A 24,682-nucleotide genomic window follows, 5' to 3' on the forward strand; every position below is an offset into this window, starting at 1 on the left:
TAATATCCAGTGTTAAGCCTAGTATGGGGGAGTTCCAGGGGTAAAGAAGAAAAATGAAGCATTGAGAAATGAAATTGACATTAAAAGGGCTTCATGGAGGAGAACACATGAACATCAGCGAAATCGAACGGGCTGTGTTGGCAATAGGAGATGTGTTTCATTCAGATAATCTAATTTGCTCTGTGTGTCAATTTACACATGCTAGGGCTTCATTAGAGACATGAAGTAGACATTTTACAGGGGACTTGAGAGTGGTGGCAGGGACTCATATTTACTACTCACCCATCTATCATTAAACCTACATTTATGTAACTCTTCTCTGTACCAGCCACTATGCTAGGTACTAGGGATACAGGGATTATTAAGACCCATGTTCCTTCCCTAAAGGAGCCTGGAGTCCAGGGGAAGAGGTGGACAAATAAACAGACTATTATTTTACAGCAATAGGTGCCATGATAAAATGAAGCATGAGGTGCTCTGGGAGAACACACATGGGAGGACCCTAGCCCAGGTTTTGGGAGGCTAGTAGCAGAGATATCATTATGTCAGAATAACTCATGGAAGAATTAGCTCCCAGCAAAGATCATCCATTGAAGAGCTAACTGAATGGAGGGATGAGAGCATAGGGAGAGCAGAAGAGAATTAGGGAAGGGTACTGGTCATAAAGGATAACTACCTCTTCATAGGTTTATTGCACATGGAAGTTAAGAACACGCTGGATGAAAAAAAGAAATAGATGAGCTAGCATAAATCCATTCTCTCCCTCATCTCTTTCCCATATTTCCAACTATGTGCTTTGGTAAAATGTGGTCCAGCTATGACTGCCATTGTCATATATACGCTGCTCATTATAGGACTGCCGGATGGCACAGCAGTGAGGGTATTGGGGAAAGCCCACCAGTCTAGTGTCAGGAAGCTGATGTCTGGTCCCTGCTTTGTCACTAAATTGGCTGTGTGACTAAGGACCAAGGACCTCAGTTTTCTCATCTGTAAAACAAGGGAGTTGGATACCAGTAATCTAAAAACTTTTTCCAATCAGCAGATTACTTTCAAAAGAAATCTTTATAGAAGTCCAATATATAGAACATATACAAGTATAGCTGGGGCCCCAGAGCAGGTGTCCTCAGCTGCCTTCTTACTCTCAGTGGTGGCCCCTGAGGGGCCAACATGAGCATTACTGGACCATTTAGTGCTTCTAACAATGAGGTCTGAGGACTGCCTTTACCAGACCTCCTGAATCAAAATCTCTGAGTCTGGGATAGGACTCTATTAGCACCTTATGGGATTCTTATGCACATTGAAGTTTGAGTACCATTGGGCCAGATATTTCAAGGTCCCTTCCAGCCCTTAGGTACTGTGACTCTGTGATCCTCTTCACCTTTGTAGTGATGGTGAGGAGCCTAAGAAGGGAAATCAGAGGCTCTATAGGATAAAAAGAATTCACACAGAATGGGAGGTTGGAAATGTAAGGATAGATACAATGGTAATAAAAATAATAATAATAAAAAATGATAGTGGAAGAGGAGAGTTAGATACAAGAAATTTACAGAATGATTTAGGGGAAGAAGAGAGGGACTTAAAGGTAGGATCTTCCAACAGTGTGGATATTGTTTTCCAAACGGGAGAAATTGTAACAGAAAGGGTCAGAAGACAATTCAGAGCACGAGGTTGCCAGAGTTAATGCCCTGACCAGACACTCCCACAAATTCTGCTTGTCTCTATCATAGCACATAATGTCATAAAGGTCTTCTTACCTTTCATTTATTTGTCTATATTTTTGATACTTATTATATGCCAGGTACTGTGTTAGGTACTAGAAATGCAGTGAACCCCAATAGACATGGTCTCTGCAACCATGAAGATTAGTGTCTAGCAGGAAAGGTAGACTTAATAAAATACAGTAGTCTCCCTTTATCCAAGACCACCCCCCCCCCAGTGGATACCTGAAATTGTGGATAGTACCAAACCCTATATGTGCTATGTTTTTTCCTATACATACATCCTTATGAGAAAGTTTATAAATTAGGCACAGTAAGAAAATATCTGAATCGCCAGCATCACTACTGTTGCACTTTGGGACCATTATTAAGTAAAGTAAGACTACTTGAACACAAGCACTGCGATGCCCTGACAGTGATCTGATAACCTAATCAGCTCTTAAGTGACTAAAGGGTGGGATACACTGAACAAAGAGACGGTTGACGTCCCAGGTGGGATGGAGCAGGACAGCACAAGATTTCATCATGCTACTCAGAACGGCACACAATTTAAAACTCATGAATTACTTATTTCTGAAATTTTCCATTTGATGTTTTCAGACTGCGGTTGGCTGCAAGTAACTGAAACTGCAGAAAGTGAAACCGCAGATAAGGGGGAACCACTGCAGTCACGCTAAGTAGTGTGTAATTACATGCCAAGGCAAGTGCTGCTAAGGAAGAGACTATGATTCTAAAGAAAGGGGTTTTTTTGTGTGTGTGTCGGGGGGCAGTAGACAGAGGTAAGAAAGTTTAGAAATGGGTTCTTTGAGGAAGTAGTAAATTTAAGCTGAGAACTTATGACAACTAGGAGTTAATCAGACAGTGTGTGGGGCGATGGGATGAGAAGGAGAATTACAGACAGAGGGAGCAGCATGTGCAAAGGCCCTGCGGAGGGAAGGAGGATGCGATTATGAGGGACTGAATGGCAGAAGCACAAAGAGCAAGACTGAGAGAAAAGCAGTGTGAGGTGAGGCTGGAAAAGTGGTCAGAAGTCAGAGCCTGCAGGGCTTTGAAGACCACATTGAGAGTTTGAGTGTTTTTCCTAAGAACAGAGAGAATACATGGAAGGATTTGCCTTTGGAAAAGCTCACGCCTGCTGCGCGGAGGAAGAGCCAGTGGAAGGGGGCCAGGATAGATGTGGGAGAGGGGGGTTGTCCCGCTGTGCTTGTCTGTCTGTCATGCCACTGTGAGTTACTGGAGACTGAGACAGTCTCTCTTTCCGTCACCTGACTGAACAGCATCCTGCATGTAGCTGATGCTCAGTAATTATGTGACGGATGAACCAAATGCATTTAAATTAATCAAATCATTTTGAGGCAAGACCAGAATATCTTTTTAGTATTCTCTACCCTCCTTCTTCCCTGCAACTAATATGAGACAAGAGGAGGTGTCCACATATCGCATGTTCTGTGCACATCATTGTCTGCTGTCATTACCCCTGGAGAATGATGTCTGCTATAGGGTCATTGGATACCAGACCCATCTTTAATCCAAATGCTCTCTGTTACTTGGAATCTCCCTGATGCCTCTGCACCTTAAGGTGCCTGAGGCTGTGCCTGACATTTAAAGAAAGAGAGAGGATTAGCTCCATCTGGGCTTCATTTCTGAATTGGCAGAGCTCAAGGAAGTATTTGAAGCAACGCTTACTGTTTCTTTCTCAGCTGCTCCCAGGTGGTAGCATGTCAGAAAAACAAAAATGTGGGAAACTGGGCAGCCCTAGACACTGAGACGGAGATGCGGAGATGGGCTTCCTTGTGTCTGCAGCAGATGTTTCCCTCCAGCAGGACTTTCTGAATTGCCTGGCTAATGAATCCTGTTAACCCAGCTTGCCTTATCTGGTTACCTTGCCCCGTGCCAGGCATTTGTGTTCAGACATACTTTCCCCTTTCACACTGCTAAATTTAAGGCTTAATTTTCAAATCAAATGTCCATCTGGCTGGCTGCCTGAGAAATCACATGTGGGGAGCTGAGAGACCCAGGCAGGAAACTGCCCTCGCTTCTGGAGAGCAGGTCTGGAAACCATATGAACTGTAAAGAGTTTTAAAATGTAAAAAAGTAAAGCTTTCTGCCAAAAGGGGAGAGCTGAGGTTTTCTTCTTTCTAGACTTGGTTATTAGATATCTGTTGGAAATTACTGACCTCTGCCATATAGTCTGTTTACTGCCTCTATCAGCAGGGCCTGGACCTTCCAGATTTAATCCCCTTGAGGATTTAGCTCTGCCAACACTTGCTTTATTAGAAATAGGTTTTGGGGTGACAGCTATGTAAGTTATTAGGTATATGATTTTAATGGAAATTTGCCCTCTTTCACTTAACATTTCCTTCTGAAACTTGGATGATAGAAATAGGTTAATATTTAAAAGAATAATAGAACCTAATTTTCCAGTAAGAGGAAGAAAAAGAATAAATAGAAAAAGGGACCTGGCTTCCTTTGTTTGCTCCCCCTCAGGTAACTCATATGCTACAACATCACTTCCCACTTTGAGAAGTACGCTCAGCATCGGTCCTATTTTCTGTGTTGGGCTTTCTCGTTTTCACCTGACACTTCATTATAGAAAGTAGTTCCATAGACTTTTTTTTTTTTTTTTTGCCTTTGGCCTTAATTCTTGTGGGTGCCAAGGCACAGAGATGCTGTCATTCTTTCTTATATATAGACTATCAGTGATGCCATTTCATCGTGTATTGGTGAATATCTACAGAGTTTTTGTTCTTTTTCTCTTCATTCCAAATTTTGTCCTTTCTCTATATCACTTTTCTCACTCGTCTTCTAGGAGTAAAGAACAAAGAAGACTGGAATTGAGATACAAAGAATGATAAGAAAACAATACTCAATATAGGCCTTTTAAAGTAGAGAGCATTTTAGAACATTAGATGTCTAAAATGGTAGAAATTATAGCAGAGCTTATGCAAATAAATACAAAATATCACAGCATAAATACTTAGAATTGGCCTGCAGATTTGTTCATGTTCAGTTTCAAACCTGGTACTGATAATGTCAACGTAATGTAAGTCCTACTCAAATGGTACCTAATTATTGGCCACCGTCCCTGGCTTAAAATCTGGCAATTAACCAAGTCGAAAATACAATTCCCAGCAGTGGCTCTTGTGATTAGGAAAGAAATTCGGAAGAGAAAAGATTGTTATATACATATTTAGATATATATTAGCAGATTACAAATAAAACCATAAGGCCTGAAACCCCCTGATAACTAGAAAGCATAAAGGGCTGTGACAAGCATAGAAGCCATCTTGTCATTGCTCTGAAGCAGAAAAACTTCATCCTGGAGCTGGGTGGAGCACACAGTGTAGAGTATTTTCCACAAAGTAGTTCAAAGAGCAACTTTCTGGCAGAAAGTTTTCATATTTCTAACAAAGAAAACCAGAGTCTACTCTAGACAGATCTATCTATTATCTAGATGGATCCAGGGATCAGAAAATTCTAGAGACTTTGGAACTTGAGGAATGCCAGAGAGAAATGAAGGGATTATATTAGAAGGCCTTTACCATACCTTTTGCCTCTAAAATATGAGAAGTGGAACTACCATTTGATATTCCAACCCTCGACCCAAGCCTTCAGCTGTTCCAGGGACTTCCAGAGCTGTGGTCTATGGGGTAGCGGATGAGGCAGTGCATGTGTTAGGACCTTCAGCAGAAGCTGGGTTTACCTAGGCCTGCAGGGTCCAGGTAGAGTGGATTACTTTGGGAGTTCTAGTTCATGTCCTAGGTTGGGGTAGGGGAGAACGTTACAGTTCCTGCTTACACCCAACCCTATTGGCTTGGATAGGGCTCAACAATAGAGCCAGTCTCGTTGGGGCCACTTGAATTATTGTCCCAGCACTATTAAAACCAGACATATGGCTGTTCTGAGCCAAAGAGGAATGTTTAGGTCTGTCTTAGTTCCCTAAATATTGAGTATCTTCAGTGTACTGAAGATGATTAAAATGCCATTGCTAGTTTCATGAATTCTCATTTTGTGGGGAGAGAGATAACCAAGTAGGTAGTTTCAGTATAATGTGAACAATGATGGGGGTTTTCATGGACTGACATGGAAGTACTGAAGAGGGGGTACTTAGCCCAGTCTAGGGGTCAGAAGAGGCTTCCTGGAAGAGGTGAATCTTTAAAATTAATCAATAAAAAATGTGAAAACACAGAAAAATCAAAATTTCTACTTTTTGGAGAAAAGTATTATCCCTTGTGTTGTATTTTTTTGTTTTTTGAAAATTAATCAATAAAAAATGTGAAAACAGAAAAATCAAAATTTCTACTTTTTGGAGAAAAGTATTATCCCTTGTGTTGTATTTTTTTGTTTTTTGCAAATATGCATATATATAGCTTTGTATTTTACTTTTTTCTTTTGACATAACTCATTTATGTCATTAAAAATTATTTGAAAACATTTTTAATAGCTAAATAATAGATGTGCTATAATTGATCATTCCCTTATTGGGAAATTAGCTTGTTTCTAATTTTTTGTTTTAATAAATAATTTTCAGAGAAACATTTTTGAATGTAAGTTTCATATATATCTTTGTTTCTTTAGGGTATATTTCTAGGGAATCTAAACTTTGCCTCTTTTAAAGATTCTTAATACATACTGTTAAATTGCTTTCTAGGAAGTTTGTGCCCATTTATCCTCCCATTTGAACAAACAAGTGGTTTTACCACAGCACCATTACAACTTTGAGTATTGTGTTTTAGGAAATCTAGGCCAACTGCATAAGTTGTCTTGCATAACAGATGTCTTGTTTTAAAAATTCATTGTTTTCTAGTGAAGGTGATTATTTTTTCAAGTATTTATCAATGGTATTATTTCTCTTTTTAGTGACTTGTCTATTTATATTCATTGTCTTTTGTTGGTCTATAGTATTTTTTATGCTCTATTTGAGAATATATTTAAAATTTTGTCTTCTAGTAAATTTTTCCAGTGGGAAACAATGACATCCCTACATGGTGTACAGAGATAGTACTTCAGGGTCTTTGCTAGCATAGTGTGCATGTCGAGTATAGTTCCTCTAAGCAGGACTGGGTTATGCTAAGCCAAATATATTCCTGACAGTTTTCTTTCAACAAAACAACTCACATCAAAACATATTGCTGCTAAAAACTCCTTAGTAACTTCCTATTCTATCCTTACCGTCAAAGGGCCTACTCCCATCAAGCTTCCAGCTAGTCTTTCTAACATTATCTACAATCACATGGAGCTACTTGCCTTACTTCAGCCTGCAATGTTACACTTTCCTTTCCCCGCTTTTCATCCGTTAGTGCTCGGCTCCGGTGTTAACTGTTTCTGGAAATCCTTCCAATATCTATTTCAGTCAGGTAGAATGATCAGTACCCTCGTTTTACTCCCAGAGCAGGTACCTGTCACCAAGCTAGAGTTAAGCACAGCAGTTTAATAGTCCATTTTAGGCTCCCCCCTAAGAGTAGCGGGGGCTACTCTTTGTTGCAGTGTGTGGGCTTCTCACTGCGGTGGCTTCTCTTGTTGCGGAGCACGGGCTCTAGGCGCAGGCTTCAGTAGTTGTGGCACGAGGGCTCAGTAGTTGTGGTGTGCGGGCTTAGTTGCTTCACGGCATGTGGGAGCTTCCCGTACCAGGGATTGAACCTGTGTCCCCTGCATTGGCAGGCGGATTACTAACCACTGCACCACCAGGGAAGTCCTCTTCAGGCCAGGAACCATACTGTGTTTATTCTCAGTGCTTGGTCTACTGCTTTACATGTAGTAGGTGTTCAATATTTGTTGAATTCAGCAGAATCCACTTACTCTTTTAACCAGCAACTTACATTCGTGACGTAGATCATAATGAAGAAATTGGAAATGTAAATCTATGAAAGAAGTTGGCGTCCCTTTGGGATGTGCCCTCTTGCCTTACAGCCATTAAGAAACGGAACTCATAAGTACACACTTTGAGGAAAATGAATAATGCTTTTATTTTCTAAACTGTTATCCTTTGCCCTGCAATGACTCATCCTATACTAACTATCTTTCTGTACTTTGTGGGTATCTCTACTAGATTTTTAGGGCCTTCGCAGCACGTGTAGCCATGTGGAACTATTACTCACTGCAACCCTAGAGCTAAATGTGCTAAGCACACAGCACGAGTAACTATGTAAATAACTAGTCCATTCAAATATTCATTCAGCAGATACGTATTGCGCCCCTGATATATGTCAGGCACTGTTCTACATACTAAGGATACAGAAATGAGCAGGACAGAAAAAATCCCTGCCCTAAGGAGCCTACTATCAAGTGGGAAACATGGACAATAAACAAAATATTAATAAGTAAGATGGTTTCAGTTATAACTTCAGTCATAAGTACAACTAAGAAAACAAAATAGGATAATAAGATAGTCAGTAATAAGATGAGAGGTGGGGAGATGATTTTAAATAGGGTGGCCAAACAGGCACGTGAAAAGATGCTCAATATTGCTAATCATCAGAGAAATGCAAATCAAAACCACAATAAGATATCACCTCACACCTGTCAGAATGGCTATTATCACAAAGAACACAAATAACAAATGTTGGCAAGGATGTGGAGAAAAGGGAACCCTACACTGTTGGTGGGAATACAAATTGGTGCAGCCACTGTGGAAAACAGTATGGGGATTGCTCAAAAAACTAAAAATAGAACTACCGTGTGACCCAGCAATTCCACTCCTGGGTATATATCCAAAAAAACCAAAAACACTAGTTTGAAAAGATACAGGCACCCCAATGTTCATAGCAGTGTTATTTACAATTACCAAGATATGGAAGCAACCTAAATGTCCATCAACAGATGAATGGATAAAGAAGATGTGGAAAAAAAAAAAATATATATATATATGATGGAATACTCAGACATAAAAAAGAATGAAATTTTGCCATTGCAGCAACGTGGTTAGACTTGGAGGGCATTATGCTAAGTGAATTAGGTCAGAAGGAGAAAGAAAAATACTGTATAATATCACTTATATGTGGAATCTAAAAAATGCAACAAACTAGTGAATAAAACAAAAAAGAAGCAGACTAACAGATATAAAGAAAAAACTAGTGGTTACCAGTGGGTAGAGGGGAAGGGGGGCAATAAAGGGACAGGGGATTAAAAAAGGGGTTATTATGGGGTTATATGAAATCATGTGTGTGGAACTTTTGAAAATTGTAAAGCACTATAGAATTTAAAGAATCTTTCATTCAATTAAAAAAATAAAAGTGATCCTTCAAATCTGAAAAACAAAGAAACAAACAAATAAATAAATAAATAAATAAGGTGACCAAAGAAGGTCCCTTAAGGAGATAAGATTTGAGTTGAGAGGGAGCTAGCCATGCCAAGATCTTGGGCAAAAACAATATGTATAAAGGCCCCAAAGTGGCAATGAACTCAACAGTAAAATGTCTACTGTGGCTAGGGTATTGTGATAAAGGGGAGTTCTGAGGGGCTGGCAAGAGCCAATTCTTATAGATCATGGTAGGAAATTCCAATTTTATACTAAATGTAATGTGAAGCTGGTTTTAAGCAGGAGAATTACATGGTGTGACCAAAAGATTTCTCTGGCTGGTGTGTGGACAGTAGACAGCAAAGAAGGGCAAGAGCAGAATGGGGATGACAAATTATGAGTTTTCCACTGTTGCCCAGGTGAAATGATGGTGGTAGTAGTGCAGAAGATACAAAGTAGGAATATTTCTTATTATGGATTGTCAAACACATGAAAATAGAACAGTACAATGAACTCTTTTTTATGTATTACCCAGCTGAAGACACCATCAACTTTCTGCTATTTTTGTATCTATTCTCACTTTTTATTTTCTGGGGTATTTTAAAAGTAAATCCTATATGTCATACCACATTATCAGTAAACACCACTTTAGCGTTTCTCTTGAACAGATAAAGACTTATAATATATTTAGCCATAATACCATTACTACACCCAATGAAGTAGCAGTACTCCCTTAACATTATCTAATACCCACAGATTGAGATGTATTTTGAAGGTAGAGCCAGTAAGAGTGCTGCCATGTTGGAAGTGTATGAAGAGAGAAATTAGGAGGAGTGGTTCTTGGCCGAGGTTCCAAGATGGGGAAAACTGGGAAAGGAGTGTGTTATTGTGGTGTTGACTTTTTTTCACTGGACTGGGAGACCAGAGTTCTATTGAGATATTAACCATTCTGTAGAGATGTAGAATGAGCAGCTGAAGCTTAGCGGAGAAGTCTGATCTGAAGATATATTTGAAAGTCATCTGGCCACCTGGGGTGAGAGTCCAGGCTCTAGAGAGTGAAGAGAGGAGCTCTGGGGCACTCCAAGGTTTGAAGATGTGAAGAAAAGAAAGGGCTGGCTAAGGGTTTAAGAAGGAGTGACTAATGAAGTAAGAGGAAAACCAAGGGACTGTGACACTCTGGATTTAAAGAAAAGAAGGTGTTTGAAGCAGGAGGGGGTGGTTAACTGCTGGGTATAATGAAGACTGAGAACTGATTCTTGGATTTAACACCATGAAGATGGATTGCAGTTGGAGGGATGGAGACAAAATCCTGATTGGAGAAAGCAGGGGCAATCTTGAAGTGGAGATACTAAATATAGATAGTTCTTTTGAAGACTTAAAAATTGGAATGTACCATCCTTATAATGAGGTGCTTAATAATAGTCACAATACTTTAAGGTATATGTTATTTTATGGTTTACAAAATTCTTCATAAGCTTCTGTAAAATTCACAGGTGTCATCATAGATACATGTTTAAATGTCAGGTGGGTTTATCCCATTTTAAAAGCTTAGTATTATGAATAAATAAGCATTCTGAGGAGTTGGTATGAGCCAATTAATGTAGGTGATAGTGGGGAATTCCAGTTTTGGTCAACTTCTTGCCCAAGTGACATGGTTGGTTGGTAGTAGACTTAGGCTCAAGTCTAGGTCTTCTGCTTCTCATGACACAGACTCTTTCTACTATGTTACATCACATCTTTCATAAACTTAAGGTCAAGATTCTCCTCTTTAAGAATGTAAGGATTAAAAAAAATTGATTCCTACTTCTGGTCCATTCTGAATAGTATTCTGTTTCTGAAAGTATCAAGATTCTCCCTACAATGTCATCCTCAAAGGACAGAATCTTTTTCTTTTTTAATATCTTTATTGGAGTATAATTGCTTTACAACATTGTGTTAGTTTCTGCTGTACAACAGAGCAAATCAGCTATATGCATACGTATATCCCCATATCCCCTCCCTCTTGAGCCTCCCTCTCACCCTCCCTATCCCACCCCTCTAGGTCATCACAAAGCATCGAGCTGATCTCCCAGGACAGAATCTTTACTTTAAAATTTCCTAGTTTTTGTTTAAACAATCCATTAGAATTTGTCATTCATGAATTTCAAACATTACCTTGAACTTTGTTTCTCCTCATAATGAAAGTGTCTAGGGTACAAAACTGATGGCCCAGTGAAAGGAAGTATTCTAGTAATTGCGAGCAATAAGATTTATCTTGGTCCTGAGAGAAATGTGAATGACATAATGGCTGAAGACTCAGAAAGCAGAGATATTTTACTCATGACCACAAGTAAATCCTGATTGAAATCTGTTGGCGTGACGTTAAGTCATGATTCTGAGAAGCTAAGTCTAGAGGGACCAGAGTAATACAGTCCAGGCATATAGTTTTCTGATGAGCTCACAGTATAAGGGGACAAAGCTGGGAATATCTTGAGGAATGAAAGTTAATATATCCTTTATTAGACAATTTCTCTGGTCTGTCAACTTTCTCACTGGGCTTTTGATGACAGCTTTATGGCAAACAATCTAACACTGAGATCATTCTCTTGAAGTACAGGTACTCCTCACTGCTGAGTGGAAGAATGTCCACATACTCTAGGTATTAGAAAGCAAAAATGATTTAATTAGGGTTATTTAAGAGCCAGATTTATATCCCACTAGTCTCTAGGTTTCTTGAAACCACGGTCTGTATCTAATTCTACTTGTAGCTTCAACACTCAGCTCAATGCCTGGCTCAGAATGCTCATTTTATATGTATGAAGCAGTCTTTTTTTTGTTTTTTGTTTGCACTATGCAGCATGTGGGATCTTAGTTCCCTGACCAGGGGTCGAAACTGCACCTCTGGCATTGGAAGCGCAGAGTCTTAACCACTGGACTGCCAGGGAAGTCCCCTATGGAGCAGTCTTGAACTCATTAAATGAAGGGTGATGGTACCTCACATGCCATTGGATGATGATCTAATGAAGAATTCTACCTACATGCTATCTTATTTCTGAGGAACTCAAAGTGATAAATATTACAACCTACTTTAAAGTAACATTTTAACATTTTCTTAAAAATTGTTTAGGACTTAATGTGACTGCAAACCTAGTAAGAAAATTAACCCCCAATCTTGCAGTGATATCCTCAGCTGTGTTTTGTGCTGCAGAGTCAGGAATGCTATTTCCAGAGATGCTAGGTCCTCTGACCAGAGCGAAACAAATCACACCCCCCAAGAGTCACCACCTAGAGACACCTTTGCTCTGTCTGTGTCAGTATGGCACGTATTATTACTTGGCGTATTAAGCAACTATTTTTTTCTGGTTTAACATATGTTTGCTTCTCTCTTAATTTGGCTCTATGTAGGAAAAATGATTAAGGACATCATTAGAGACAATGGGAAAACATAATACAGGCCTTCTATCCTGGAACCAAAATGCTCAGGTTTTATTTTCCTCCATTGGAACCATCTTTTTTGGAAGTATTATTCAGAAATAGAGGTTGTCATTTAATATGAGCTAGGTAAGAGCATATTCTCTGATCTCTCAAAATAAGGTGTGGCAATTTAGGTGAAGAGAATGGTTGATCTGCTCAGGCTAAGGTAATTGCTTGCAAATTTTTCATCAAAATATGTTCTTCAAAATCATATCAAGTATCTTTTCCTACCACAATACTATGAGATAGATATCAATTATAGGAAAAAAATCTGTAAAAAATACAAACACATGGAGACTAAACAATACACTACTTAATAACCAAGAGATCACTGAAGAAATCAAAGAGGAAATCCAAAAATACCTAGAAACAAATGACAATGAAAACACGATGACCCAAAACCTGTGGGATGCAGCAAAAGCAGTTCTAAGAGGGGGAGTTTATAGCTATACAATCCTACCTCAAGAAACAAGAAACATCTCAAATAAACAACCTAATCTTATACTTAAAGCAATTAGAGAAAGAAGAACAAAAAACCACCAAAGTTAGCAGAAGGAAAGGAATCATAAAGATCAGATCAGAAATAAATGAAAAAGAAATGAAGGAAATGATAGCAAAGATCAATAAAACTGAAAGCTTGTTCTTTGAGAAGATGAACAAAATTGATAAACCTTTAGCCAGAATCATCAAGAAAAAAAGGGAGAAGACTCAAATCAATAGAATTAGAAATGAAGAAGGAGAAGTAACAACTGACACTGCAGAAATACAAAGGATCATGAGAGATTACTGCAAGCAACTCTATGCCAATAAAATGGACAACCTGGAAGAAATGGACACATACTTAGAAAAGCACAACCTTCCGAGACTGAACCAGGAAGAAATAGAAAATATAAACAGACCAATCACAAGCACTGAACTTGAGACTGTGATTAAAAATCTTCCAACAAACAAAAGCCCAGGACCAGATGGCTTCACAGGCGAATTCTATCAAACATTTAGAGAAGAGTTAACACCTATCCTTCTCAAACTCTTCCAAGATATAGCAGAGGGAGGAACACTCCCAAACTCATTCTACGAAGCCACCATCACCCTGATACCAAAACCAGACAAAGATGTCACAAAGAAAGAACACTACAGGCCAATATCACTGATGAACATAGATGCAAAAATCCTCAACAAAATACTAGCAAACAGAATCCAACAGCACATTAAAAGGATCATACACCATGATCAAGGGGGGTTTATCCCAGGAGGCAATGATTCTTCAGTATACACAAATCAATCAATGTGATACACCATATTAACAAATTGAAGGATAAAAACCATTTGATCATCTCAATAGATGCAGAAAAAGCTTTTGACAAAATTCAACACCCATTTATGATAAAAACTCTCCAGAAAGTAGGCATGGAGGGAACTTACCTCAACATAATAAAGGCCATATATGACAAACCCACAGCCAACATCGTTCTCAATGGTGAAAAGCTGAAACCATTTCCACTAAGATCAGGAACAAGACAAGGTTGCCCACTCTCACCACTACTATTCAACATAGTTTTGGAAGCTTTAGCCACAGTAATCAGAGAAGAAAAAGAAATAAAAGGAATCCAAATCGGAAAAGAAGAAGTAAAGCTGTCACTGTTTGCAGATGACATGATACTATACATAGAGAATCCTAAAGATGCTACCAGAAAACTACTAGAGCTAATCAATGAATTTGGTAAAGTAGCAGGATACAAAATTAATGCACAGAAATCTCTTGCATTCCTATACACTAATGATGAAAAATCTGAAAGAGAAATTAAGGAAACATGCCTATTTACCATTGCAACAAAAAGAATAAAATACCTAGGAATAAACCTACCTAGGGAGACAAAAGACCTGTATGCAGAAAATTATAAGACACTGATGAAAGAAATTAAAGATGACACAAACAGATGGAGAGATATACCATTTCTTGGACTGGAAGGATCAACATTGTGAAAATGACTATACTTCCTAAAGCAATCTACAGATTCAATGCAATCCCTATCAAACCAATGGCATTTTTCACAGAACTAGAACCAAAAATTTCACAATTTGTATGGAAACACAAAAGACCCCGAATAGCCAAAGCAATCTTGAGAAGGAAAAATGGAGCTGGAGCAATCAGGCTCCCAGATGACAGACTATACTACAAAGCTACAGTAATCAAGACAGTATGGTACTGGCACAAAAACAGAAATATAGATCAATGGAACAGGATAGAAAGCCCAGAGATAAACCCACGCACATATGGTCACCTTATTTTTGATAAAGGAGGCAAGAATATACAATGGAGAAAAGACAACCTCTTCAATAAGTGGTGCTGGGAAAACTGGACAGCTCCATGTAAAAGAATGAAATTAGAATACTCCCTAACACCATACACAAAAATAAACTCCAAATGGATTGGAGACCTAAATGTAAGGCCAAACACTATAAAACTCTTAGAGGAAAACATAGGCAGAAGACTCTATGACATAAATCACAGCAAGATCCTTCTTGACCCACCTCCTAGAGAAATGGAAATAAAAACAAAAACAAACAAATGGGACCCAATGAAACTTAAAAAGCTTTTGCACAGCAAAGGAAACCATAAACAAGACGAAAAGACAACCCTCAGAATGGGAGAAAATATTTGCAAATGAAGCAACTGAAAAAGGATTAATCTCCAAAATTTACAAGCAGCTCATGCATCTCAATATCAAAAAAAACCAACAACCCAATCCAAAAACGGGCAGAAGACCTAAATAGACATTTCTCCAAAGAAGATATACAGATTGCTAACAAACACATGAAAGAATGCTCAACATCACTAATCATTAGAGAAATGCAAATGAAAACTGCAATGAGGTTATCACCTCACACCGGTCAGAATGGCCATAATTTAAAAATCTACAAACAATAAATGCTGGAGAGGGTGTGGAGAAAAGGGAACCCTCTTGCACTGTTGGTGGGAATGTAAATTGACACAGCCACTATGGAGAACAGTACGGAGGTTCCTTAAAAAAGCTAAAAATAGAAATACCATATGACCCAGCAATCCCACTACTGGGCATATACCCTGAGAAAACCATAATTCTAAAAGAGTCATGTACCACAATGTTCATTGCAGCTCTATTTACAATAGCCAGGACATGGAAGCAACCTAAGTGTCCATCGACAGATGAATGGATGAAGAAGATGTGGCACATATATACAATGGAATATTACTCAGCCATAAAAAGAAGCAAAATTAACTTATCTGTAGTGAAGTGGATGGACCTAGAGTCTGTCATACAGAGTGAAGTAAGTCAGAAAGAGAAAAACAAATACCATATGCTAACACATATATATGGAATCTAAAAAAAAAAAAAATTGGTTCTGAAGAACCTTTGGGCAGGACAGGAATAAAGACACAGACGCAGAGAATGGACTTGAGGACACGGGTAGTGGGAAGGGTAAGCTGGGACGAAGTGAGAGAGTGGCATGGACTTATATATACTACCAAATGTAAAATAGATAGCTGGAAGCAGCCCGCATAGCACAGGGACATCAGCTCGGTGCTTTGTGACCACCTAGAGGGGTGGGATAAGGAGGGTGGGAGGGAGTCACAAGAGGGAGGAGATATGGGGATATATGTGTATGTATAGCTGATTCACTTTGTTATAAAGCAGAAACTAACCTACCATTGTAAAGCAATTATACTCCAGTAAAGATGTTAAAAAAAAATGTTCTTCATAGTAGGAATATTTCAGGAATAATGATTTTTCCCATTGACATTACTCTTAGGATATTTGGGTAGTCAGTGGTTATCTGTAGAATATTTTTAATGGAAAGGTAATACAGTTTTATCTTCCAACTTCATTTAATAATCATTAGAAAAAAGGATGACCCAAAGTTTCACAGATTTTTTTTTTTTCCCCAAAGTTTTTAAATGGAGGTACGGAGCTTAAAGACTCATAGCAGCTGGTTGTATTGACTTTATGGAATTGAAATTGGAGCTAAAGAAAGGTGAAATAGCCTAGAGTTAAAAAGGAATATTCTAATTACAAGAGTATGTTGATAGCAAAATTGGAAAGTGAGCTCCCAATTTGTCGAAGGTGCTCTGCTGTTCCACCTACATCCCTCCTCCAGACTGCAGAATGTATTTCTCCAGCTGCTGGGCGTGCTGCCTACATACAGCCCTCAGCTGTCAGCTCTCTCTGGGAATCGCTCTTGGCTGAGGAGAGCTGTTTTTCTTAAGGTCACACCTCATTGCTGGGGTCAGACCGCATCCCATGACTGAACAAAGCCAAGGTATAAAGGCCTGGTCCCCTTGATCCAACTCTGAAGGCCCTTTCCAGCTCTAGAGCTTCCCTGGGGTTGATTGAGCCTTTACTGTGACTGAATCAACAGCCTAACTCCTCCCTCTGCCCAGCTGTTTCCTTCACACCCCACAGGTGTTATTCCCAAGAGAACTTGCCAGTAAACTTCTTCCACACAGATCTCCCTCTGACTCTGCTGCCCAGGAATGTGACCTAGGCCTAAATTACTCTTGTTTTCTCCATGGTCAATCTAAGGTATTCCCTCAGCATTAGTATGTGGGAGCAGATGTAATAGTTTTCCTTTAAAATAATTTTCTTCTGATTTCCTTGGGGTTTCTTCATCTATTAGCCATATATTAATGGAATTCTAAGAATTTACAGAGAAGACAGAAAGGATCTAGGGAGACTCATTCAGGAGAAGTGTTTCAGTTTATGGAAATGATTAAAGAGTATAGATTTTTTGCACAACTGTCAGTGGGCTTATTTATTGTTCAGGTAAAACTTAGTAAGTGAATTGATCATTCTGTTTTCAAAATAGTAAGGCCAAATTGTGTGTGTATTTCTGCACCCAAATAACGCACAAAAGGCTCTACAAGGATTTGTACAAATTAGGCAGGGCCTCTCTGATATTGATTACTTTTTCTCAGAAAATTGTTAAACGATATTATCCGTGCTGTAGGATTATAACTTATCATTTCTCCTTCTTCCCACCCTTTTCCCCTACAAAATGGGTGTGAGACCTAACCCTCCCTGCGTGGTTCTACCTCAGCATGAGCATGGTGCTAATAAGAAGGGAGGAAAAGGAGGAAAACATCTGCATTCTTCCAAATAAATAGATTCCAATGATGTATTATGCTCATTCTCAGTGTAATGAGATTCTGTTCACCAGTCTGTTGTTAGAGGATTAGGGCCAAACTGTATCTCTTACTGTAGTGTGGCTCTGACAGCAGTGGAATTGAAAAGAACCAGGAACTGCTGCTGTCCACTGGACTCTTTTGTCAGGGGACCATGACGGCCAGCTGTCTTTGGATCAGCTGGATTGAAACGCTGGGAGTCTGCACTATCGCTGTGCTTGAATCACTTCAGCTCCTTAGGGGCCATTCTCTTTCTAAATAGGCAATACATAATTATCATGGAAAATAAAGTTAAAAAAAGAACAATAAGTATAGATTTATTAAAAGCATGGCTTTGTAGTCAGGCAGATTCAGGTTGTAGTTCTGATTCTGCCACTCACATGTGAACTTGGAGGAGTTTTCTTTTCTTCTATTTTTACTCTCCAATTGTCCTTTAAAATACCAATATTTGTAATGCCAAAAATTCAAACAGTCCAGAAAAGTATGCAATGAAAATGGAGTCTCCCTTACATCCCGGTTCTCCTTTTTCATTTCCTTTCTCTAATGGCTACCACTGAACAGTTTCTTGTGTGTCTTTCAAGAAATTTTCTATGCATGGAACAACAGACATGTGTAGGTTTATCCTTGCTTCAAAACACAGAATCTTACAACACATGTGCAGTGTTGTGCATGTGCTTGTTTTCTACCTAATAATGTAACTTGGAGGATATTTCACATCAGCGCATATAGACCTATCTTATTCTTGTTAGTGCCTGCATTGTATTCCATTGAGTAGATGAGCCATGATTGGATAGGTGTACCCTGGTATATCTATCTAATTCTTATTGATGGGCAGGGTTGGTTTCTCATAGATTGCTATTACAAATAATACTGTAATACACATCCTTGTATATCCATCTTTGAGCACCTGTATGATCAGTTTTTTAAAGTGGAATGTCAAAGTATGTGGACATTTGAATTTTTGACAGATGTTGCAAAATAGGGCAAAGGTCTCAATTTCTTTGAACTTCAGTTTTCTATTCTGATTAAAGTTGCTAAAATGGGGGTAGAAACAGTACCTATCTCATAGGGCTGCTGTGAGGATTAAATGAGATAAGATACTATTCAGTGTTGCCAGATGTAGCAAGTTAAAATATAGGACATCCAGTTACATTTGAAATGCAGATAATGACAATATTTTAGTATAACTATATCCGAAATATTGCATGGAACACATTTAAACTAAAAAATTATTGGTTGTTTACCTGAAATTCATATTTAATTGGGTGTCATTTATTTTTATTTGGCAACCCTCTTCATGAAGGGATCAGCACACTCCCTGGAGTACAGTAAGCACTAAATAAATTGTTCATTGCTATAATTCTTTTTTTTTTTTTAATATTTATTTATTTATTTATTTTTGGCTGTGTTGGGTCTTTGTTTCTGTGTGAGGGCTTTCTCTAGTTGTGGCAAGCGGGGGCCACTCTTCATCGCGGTGTGCGGGCCTCTCACTATCGCGGCCTCTCTTGTTGCGGAGCACAGGCTCCAGGCGTGCAGGCTCAGTAGTTGTGGCTCACGGGCCCAGCTGCTCCGCGGCATGTGGGATCTTCCCAGACCAGGGCTCGAACCCGTGTCCCCTGCATTGGCAGGCAGATTCTCAACCACTGCGCCACCAGGGAAGCCCCCTGCTATAATTCTTATTAGACATTCAGGGAAATGCCATCATTCAACAACTGTTTTTAGAAATAATGATTCTATATTCATTAATTTACTTATCATTCATTCAACAAATACTGAACGCCTACTCTAAACTAGGCATTATTCTAGGTTCTGAAGATACAGTGGTGAATAAAACAAAGTCTGTATGAGCAGTTGAATACTTTTGTATGTTATAGATCTGACATGGGCTTGAGATTAAGGAAGAAAGAAAGCTCAGTGTATGTGGATTGTTTGGTTAATTAGGTGAGGTCAATTATACTGACCTTCTTTATTATCTTCTTTCTCTAGTATGCCAACATAACTTCTGTAGCTTTTGAGGAAATCTTCTTTTCAGGAATCTGTGATGCTAATGGGCAATCAGGAGAATTAGATTGTGGAAAGGATGACAGAAGACTTGAGGAGACCCATGAAGATCTCTTCCTTCTGCCCCTTAAGCTTCAGCAATGGGCTTGGTATCTTGCTCACGGTAAATACTTGATTTCTAGCCTCTGGAGCCAGTGGTTCAGTGACATGGAGAATGGTAGGTGCTATCCCACTCTCATTTTCTCAAGGAGGTCCTCAGCAAATTGTAGCAGCTCCTAGTATGCTATACCTTATCAGGAAGAAGCAGGTTCAGACAAATTTATCAACGATTATTAGATACAGTTGCTATCTCTCACCACCTTTTCTCAGAACTCAGATTCTCTGATGTTCTGAGAGTAGATATATAGTTAGTGGGTGTGTTTTTAAAAATTCTTTCCTCAAAATAATTCTAGTCACTATTCTGTGACAATTAACCCCATATGTTTTACGGTACCTTTGGAATTTGAATTTTATGAGTCCTTTTCTTGAATTTTGGCTTATTATGTAGTGATTGGCTTGTGAGCTTATAAGGTAAAAGCTAACTTATTACCCCAACTATTTTTGAAAAATCTGGTTCAAAGAAGCATTAGCTAGATTATTTCCGTTTCAAAGCCTGAAGCAATTATGTGATGATACTGATAATTGAAGCATATTTAAAAATCTTGGAGTTTCTTGATTCAGTGCAATTACATGAATTAACTTGCTTTCAGAGTATTTATGTACTACAAATCCTCTACTAGAGTGGGAGGGCTTTTCTTGACAATGGTAAAAGCAAAGTTTGAAGGTGCCGAGTCTATGGTGCCAAGTGTCATTTTCACGTCTCACAAGGCCACCCTGTGTTCCCTGCACAGAGCTATGACCCAAGCTTGCTTCAAACATGAGTCTTGGGAACAGCTGCACCACACATGGAGCGCCAGGGAGTGTCTGTTTTCGTTGTTTCAGGATGATGGCAAAACGAAATTACTATACAAGCTAAAATCTTAGAAGTCTAGAAATGTTTTGAAGATGAACCTTAAAGGAAATTTTCCTATCTGTCCCTCCAGTCTTCTGATATGTCTTTGATGTTATGAAGTCAGTGGTGGTGGTAGTGTGTAGGAAGAGAAAAATGGTGAGATTTAAAATATATTCGATTTAAATGCCTTTGCAGATCTTCATCAGTTTATACTTGTTAGTAAGTTTGGGTACTTTTGTAGCTATGATCCTTAGTGCTAACTGAAGTGTATCTCTGAGGTCCTAGTTAAATGCAGTTATAATTACCTGGTAAGAAAGAATAGGAAATAACATTAAAAAAACTCCTCTGATTGTGTTATACATATTGATTGTTCTACAGATATATATTCAAATAAGAGGCTTAACCAAGACATCACACACAACATATGGTTTACTGATGTCTCCAGGCCCTTTTTCTTCAAAACCCTAATTACATCTGTAGAGTATTACTTTCTCCTCTCCAAAATAATCTGTTTTGTACTTCTTCCTCTTCCTCTTCCTCTTTGTTCAGTTTCTGGTAGCCTCTTCAAGTCATAACTTTCTATCACAATCTTCTTTGTAAGAGTTATGCTCTCTTCTTGGTAGGATGCTGTGTACAAGTCTGACAAATGTGTCTGGGGGTTGGTTGTGTAGGTTGTTGATGAAATAGTTGGATAGCGCTAGGGTCAGGGTCAACATCCAGGGAATACCACTTGCTGTTTTTTTGTCATATTGGTCATTAGTTTTGGATAATATTTCCTTTGAGGAAATTTCTCCCATGTTTGTGTACCTTCGCAACAATATTTTGCTTCAAGTTCTGAAAAATTTTGTCACAAACAACATTGTTGCCTTGTGAACTTCTCTATAGCTCATAGCCCACAGAGGTGATATTGTGTCCTGTGGAATTTGTACATGTACATACCAGAAGGTTTTTAAGATTTCAAATACTGTTAGTCATAGACTTTGGAAGTAAAGTGTTTGGAGTGCTCATTTTTAGGGAAGGAATTTCCATTGGAATAGGTGGAAAGGGGTAGGTGACCAAGGATAAGAGTAGGTGTTGGAAGATATGTGGAGTTACAAAGGGGCCTTTTGGGAAGAGGAGCTCCGAGGTATATGTTCTGGGCAGAGGGCAGACAGGTGGCAAGAGAGAAAGAGAGAAAAAGGAGTAGAGTGAGATAAAGTAAGGGAGACTGGGCTCATACATGGTATTACAGATATTTTCTGCTTTCTTGGCCTGTTGGATGACATTAGCAGACTAATGGTCAGATCTTAGTGGGGGTTGGTCGGATGATTTATTCTGAGTGTTTTTCTATTTTTGGAAATATTTAATACGTTAGAAAGTAGCGGGTAAAATACAGATAGCGGTGCGTGTGGGTAGGAGGAGAATGGGCATGAGAATCTGGCATGAGGGAAGGGATTTTTCTCTGCTTTATCACTTCTCTGTATTGCCCCAGTAGGAATCCATAATGACCATATCAGATTCTTCCTTATCAAGGATTCTTTGCATGCCCTGGGATTTTGCAAATTTTTTTCTTAAAGAGATTTTATTCCAGTATTTTTCCAAGTGTAGCAGTTAATTCAAGTAATTCCCATGGATATCACCAGACTTTTAAAAACATATTTCCAATTGCTTTGGTTTTATGGGGGGAAATATTATGACACTAGACAAGTTAGAATTTATTACCCCAAATAGTGGCTATTGTTACTTACCTGTGCAAACTTAACTCTCAATTGTGCATTTTAAAATGTATAAGAGATCCTGTAGAGTTTCCTTTTAACTTGGGTTGATTTTTCAATTTTGGTGGAAGAGGTAGGACGTGGTCCTTTGTAGAGCTTATAGTATACAGGTAGGAGGAATAGAAGTTTGCAAATGAGACTTAGTATCATCTCAGCTTCTTCTTGAAGCAGATGCACTTTCATTTTATCTAAGATACTGTCCCCTGAGAAATGTCACTAACGCTCCAAAGGAGATACCCCAGGAGAAACAGACCAGCACATAATCTAGCCATACCTGTAAAAATAAATAAAATGAGATTTAAAGACTTCCTAGGGTCTTTCATTTTCATTGAACTAGATAAAGTGCAGAAAAGTATGGCATTGGAAAAATGATTGAATTCTGGCTAGAGATGAAAATACTGCAATTGAAAACTTTCCAGAACAACATGTACTTGGATCCGTATTAAAGAGAAATTCTTTGAGTGTTTAAGCCAAATGACCCAGCGGGGTTGATAGTGTGAGGCATATTTCACAGTTGTATAAATATTTAAAACTGTTTTCCAGCTTATAAAAGAAGTAAATTAGGTTGTTTTTTAAAAACTGCACAATGAAATTAACCTGCCCACCTTAACTTGTTGGGGAACCTGGCCTACTCGTCCCAGCCTTCTCTCCTAGAAGGGAATCTCTGAGAAAGAAGTGTGATGAAGGTCTCCAGCTTGGAAAACAAAGCTGGTTTACATTTCAGAGAACTTCAGAAGGGATGATTAGCATCACGGACACTGCCACAGGTGGTCTGTTTCCAGATGGCCTGTCTGCCTAACTGTCGCGAGGGGCCTGACCAACTAGACACAATGGCTTTTTGTCATAAACCCCTTTGAACTTGGTGAAGGGTAGACCTGCGACTCCATTATATACGTGAGCCTCGAAGAAAACAGTGCAACATCTTGACTGTGTTCTCAATTCTGAGCTGTTGGTCCTAGCCGTTAGAATGCCACCAAGCCTGCCCTTTGGCCAGAGTGCTGTGGATGATTTGTAGGTGGTCTTTCTTGTTCAGTTTTCTAAGGTTTCTTTTGTCACCCATTGCTGTTCTTGTCCTTTCCAGAATTTTTATTCTTTTCCTCTTACTTTCATTTTAGCTATTGCCCCATTGCTTCTGTCTCCTTCATTTCTTGCCTCCAGTTAAACAGACTTCTGAGACAACAGCAGTGCTGTTTTTATATTTATTAATATAGAGGTTGAAAAGAATGTTAATGACTGGATTTATTTCTTTCCTTCCCCCTGAGTTTTTTTTTTTTAATATTCTGCCCAAGGATATGCAAGTAAGAGTTAATAGCTGCTGTATAAAGCTGGTACCATGGGGTGGTGGAAAGAGCACACAGCCAAGAGTTAGGCATTTTGAGTCTAGCCCCAGGGATAACTAACTCACTGGGTGTCTTTGGGCAAATCACTTGACTTCTCTGGGCCTTATTTCCCACATCACTCAGGTAAAAGACTTTGTTATGCAAGGTTCTTTGAATTTAGTATTCTAGAAAAAAAGTCTTATCTGCTTCTTCTGTCATATGATGCTCCATTGTGAATACATTCTCTTGATTCTTCTCTGTTCCCGAAAACAATTAATTTTGTTTTTGTTCTTAGACTGCAGAATGAAAAATGGATGAATGTCAAAGTGGGAGACATCATTAAATTAGAAAATAACCAATTTGTTGCTGTGAGTATTTAGTATTGTTTAAGAAATTTATCTCAGGTTAAAATAGCATATGTACTAAAATATTTACATTTGCAAATTTAGTAAATCTGCGCTAATTTAGCGTAATTAAGGAGGGAATACCAGGATGTATTATTTAAAAAGTCTCAATTATAAAATATTTGAAAGACATATTGATTAATTACTTTCAATAACCTGATAATTCAGATAAGGCTGAGTGATTATCACCTTGTTATTTCCTTTAGGAAATTAATAGGTAAAAAATATTTAAAATCAGGCTGTCAATTGTTTGATGTTAAATAAGAGCTTTTAAAATGCTCCAGAGTACTTTAAAAATAGTTTGTTCTCACATAGTTTGAATATTATCCCCCCAGTTTGAATATTATCTCCCCAATAACGGAATTAATAATGCTAATATGCAGTATCATAGAAGAAAAGATTAGCTATAGAAAGAGAAAATGGATGTTCTTTCCTGAATAATCACGATCAGAAAATGTTGATTGAATGTTCTTAATAAATGCTATTTATGAGGTTTTACTTTGTATATCAAATGCACTATAATTTATATTCTCAAGCTGCCTGTGTTACAGTTTCCTTAATAAAATTCAAGGGGTCAGTTAAAACTAAAATATATGTGACTAACTATAGCTCGTATTAAATGCAAGGCTATAAAAGCTATCCAG

The 24,682-nt window shown here is 38.5% G+C and overlaps 1 protein-coding gene across 8 annotated transcripts in view; it reads left to right on the top strand.

The window, feature by feature from the left end:
* The window catches only part of ATP8B4 (ATPase phospholipid transporting 8B4 (putative)), a 314,688-nt gene that overhangs the window by 170,840 nt on the left and 119,166 nt on the right, over nucleotides 1-24,682 (top strand). For all 8 annotated transcript variants that reach the window (XM_082452990.1, XM_082452991.1, XM_082452995.1 and 5 more), the window contains one exon: nucleotides 23,930-24,002. In XM_082452990.1, the coding sequence (XP_082309116.1) occupies nucleotides 23,930-24,002 (73 nt within the window). The remainder of the gene's footprint in view (nucleotides 1-23,929; nucleotides 24,003-24,682) is intronic.

This window comes from Balaenoptera physalus (genome assembly GCF_965194825.1).
Source record: "Balaenoptera physalus genome assembly, chromosome: 2".
NCBI lineage: Eukaryota > Metazoa > Chordata > Mammalia > Artiodactyla > Balaenopteridae > Balaenoptera > Balaenoptera physalus.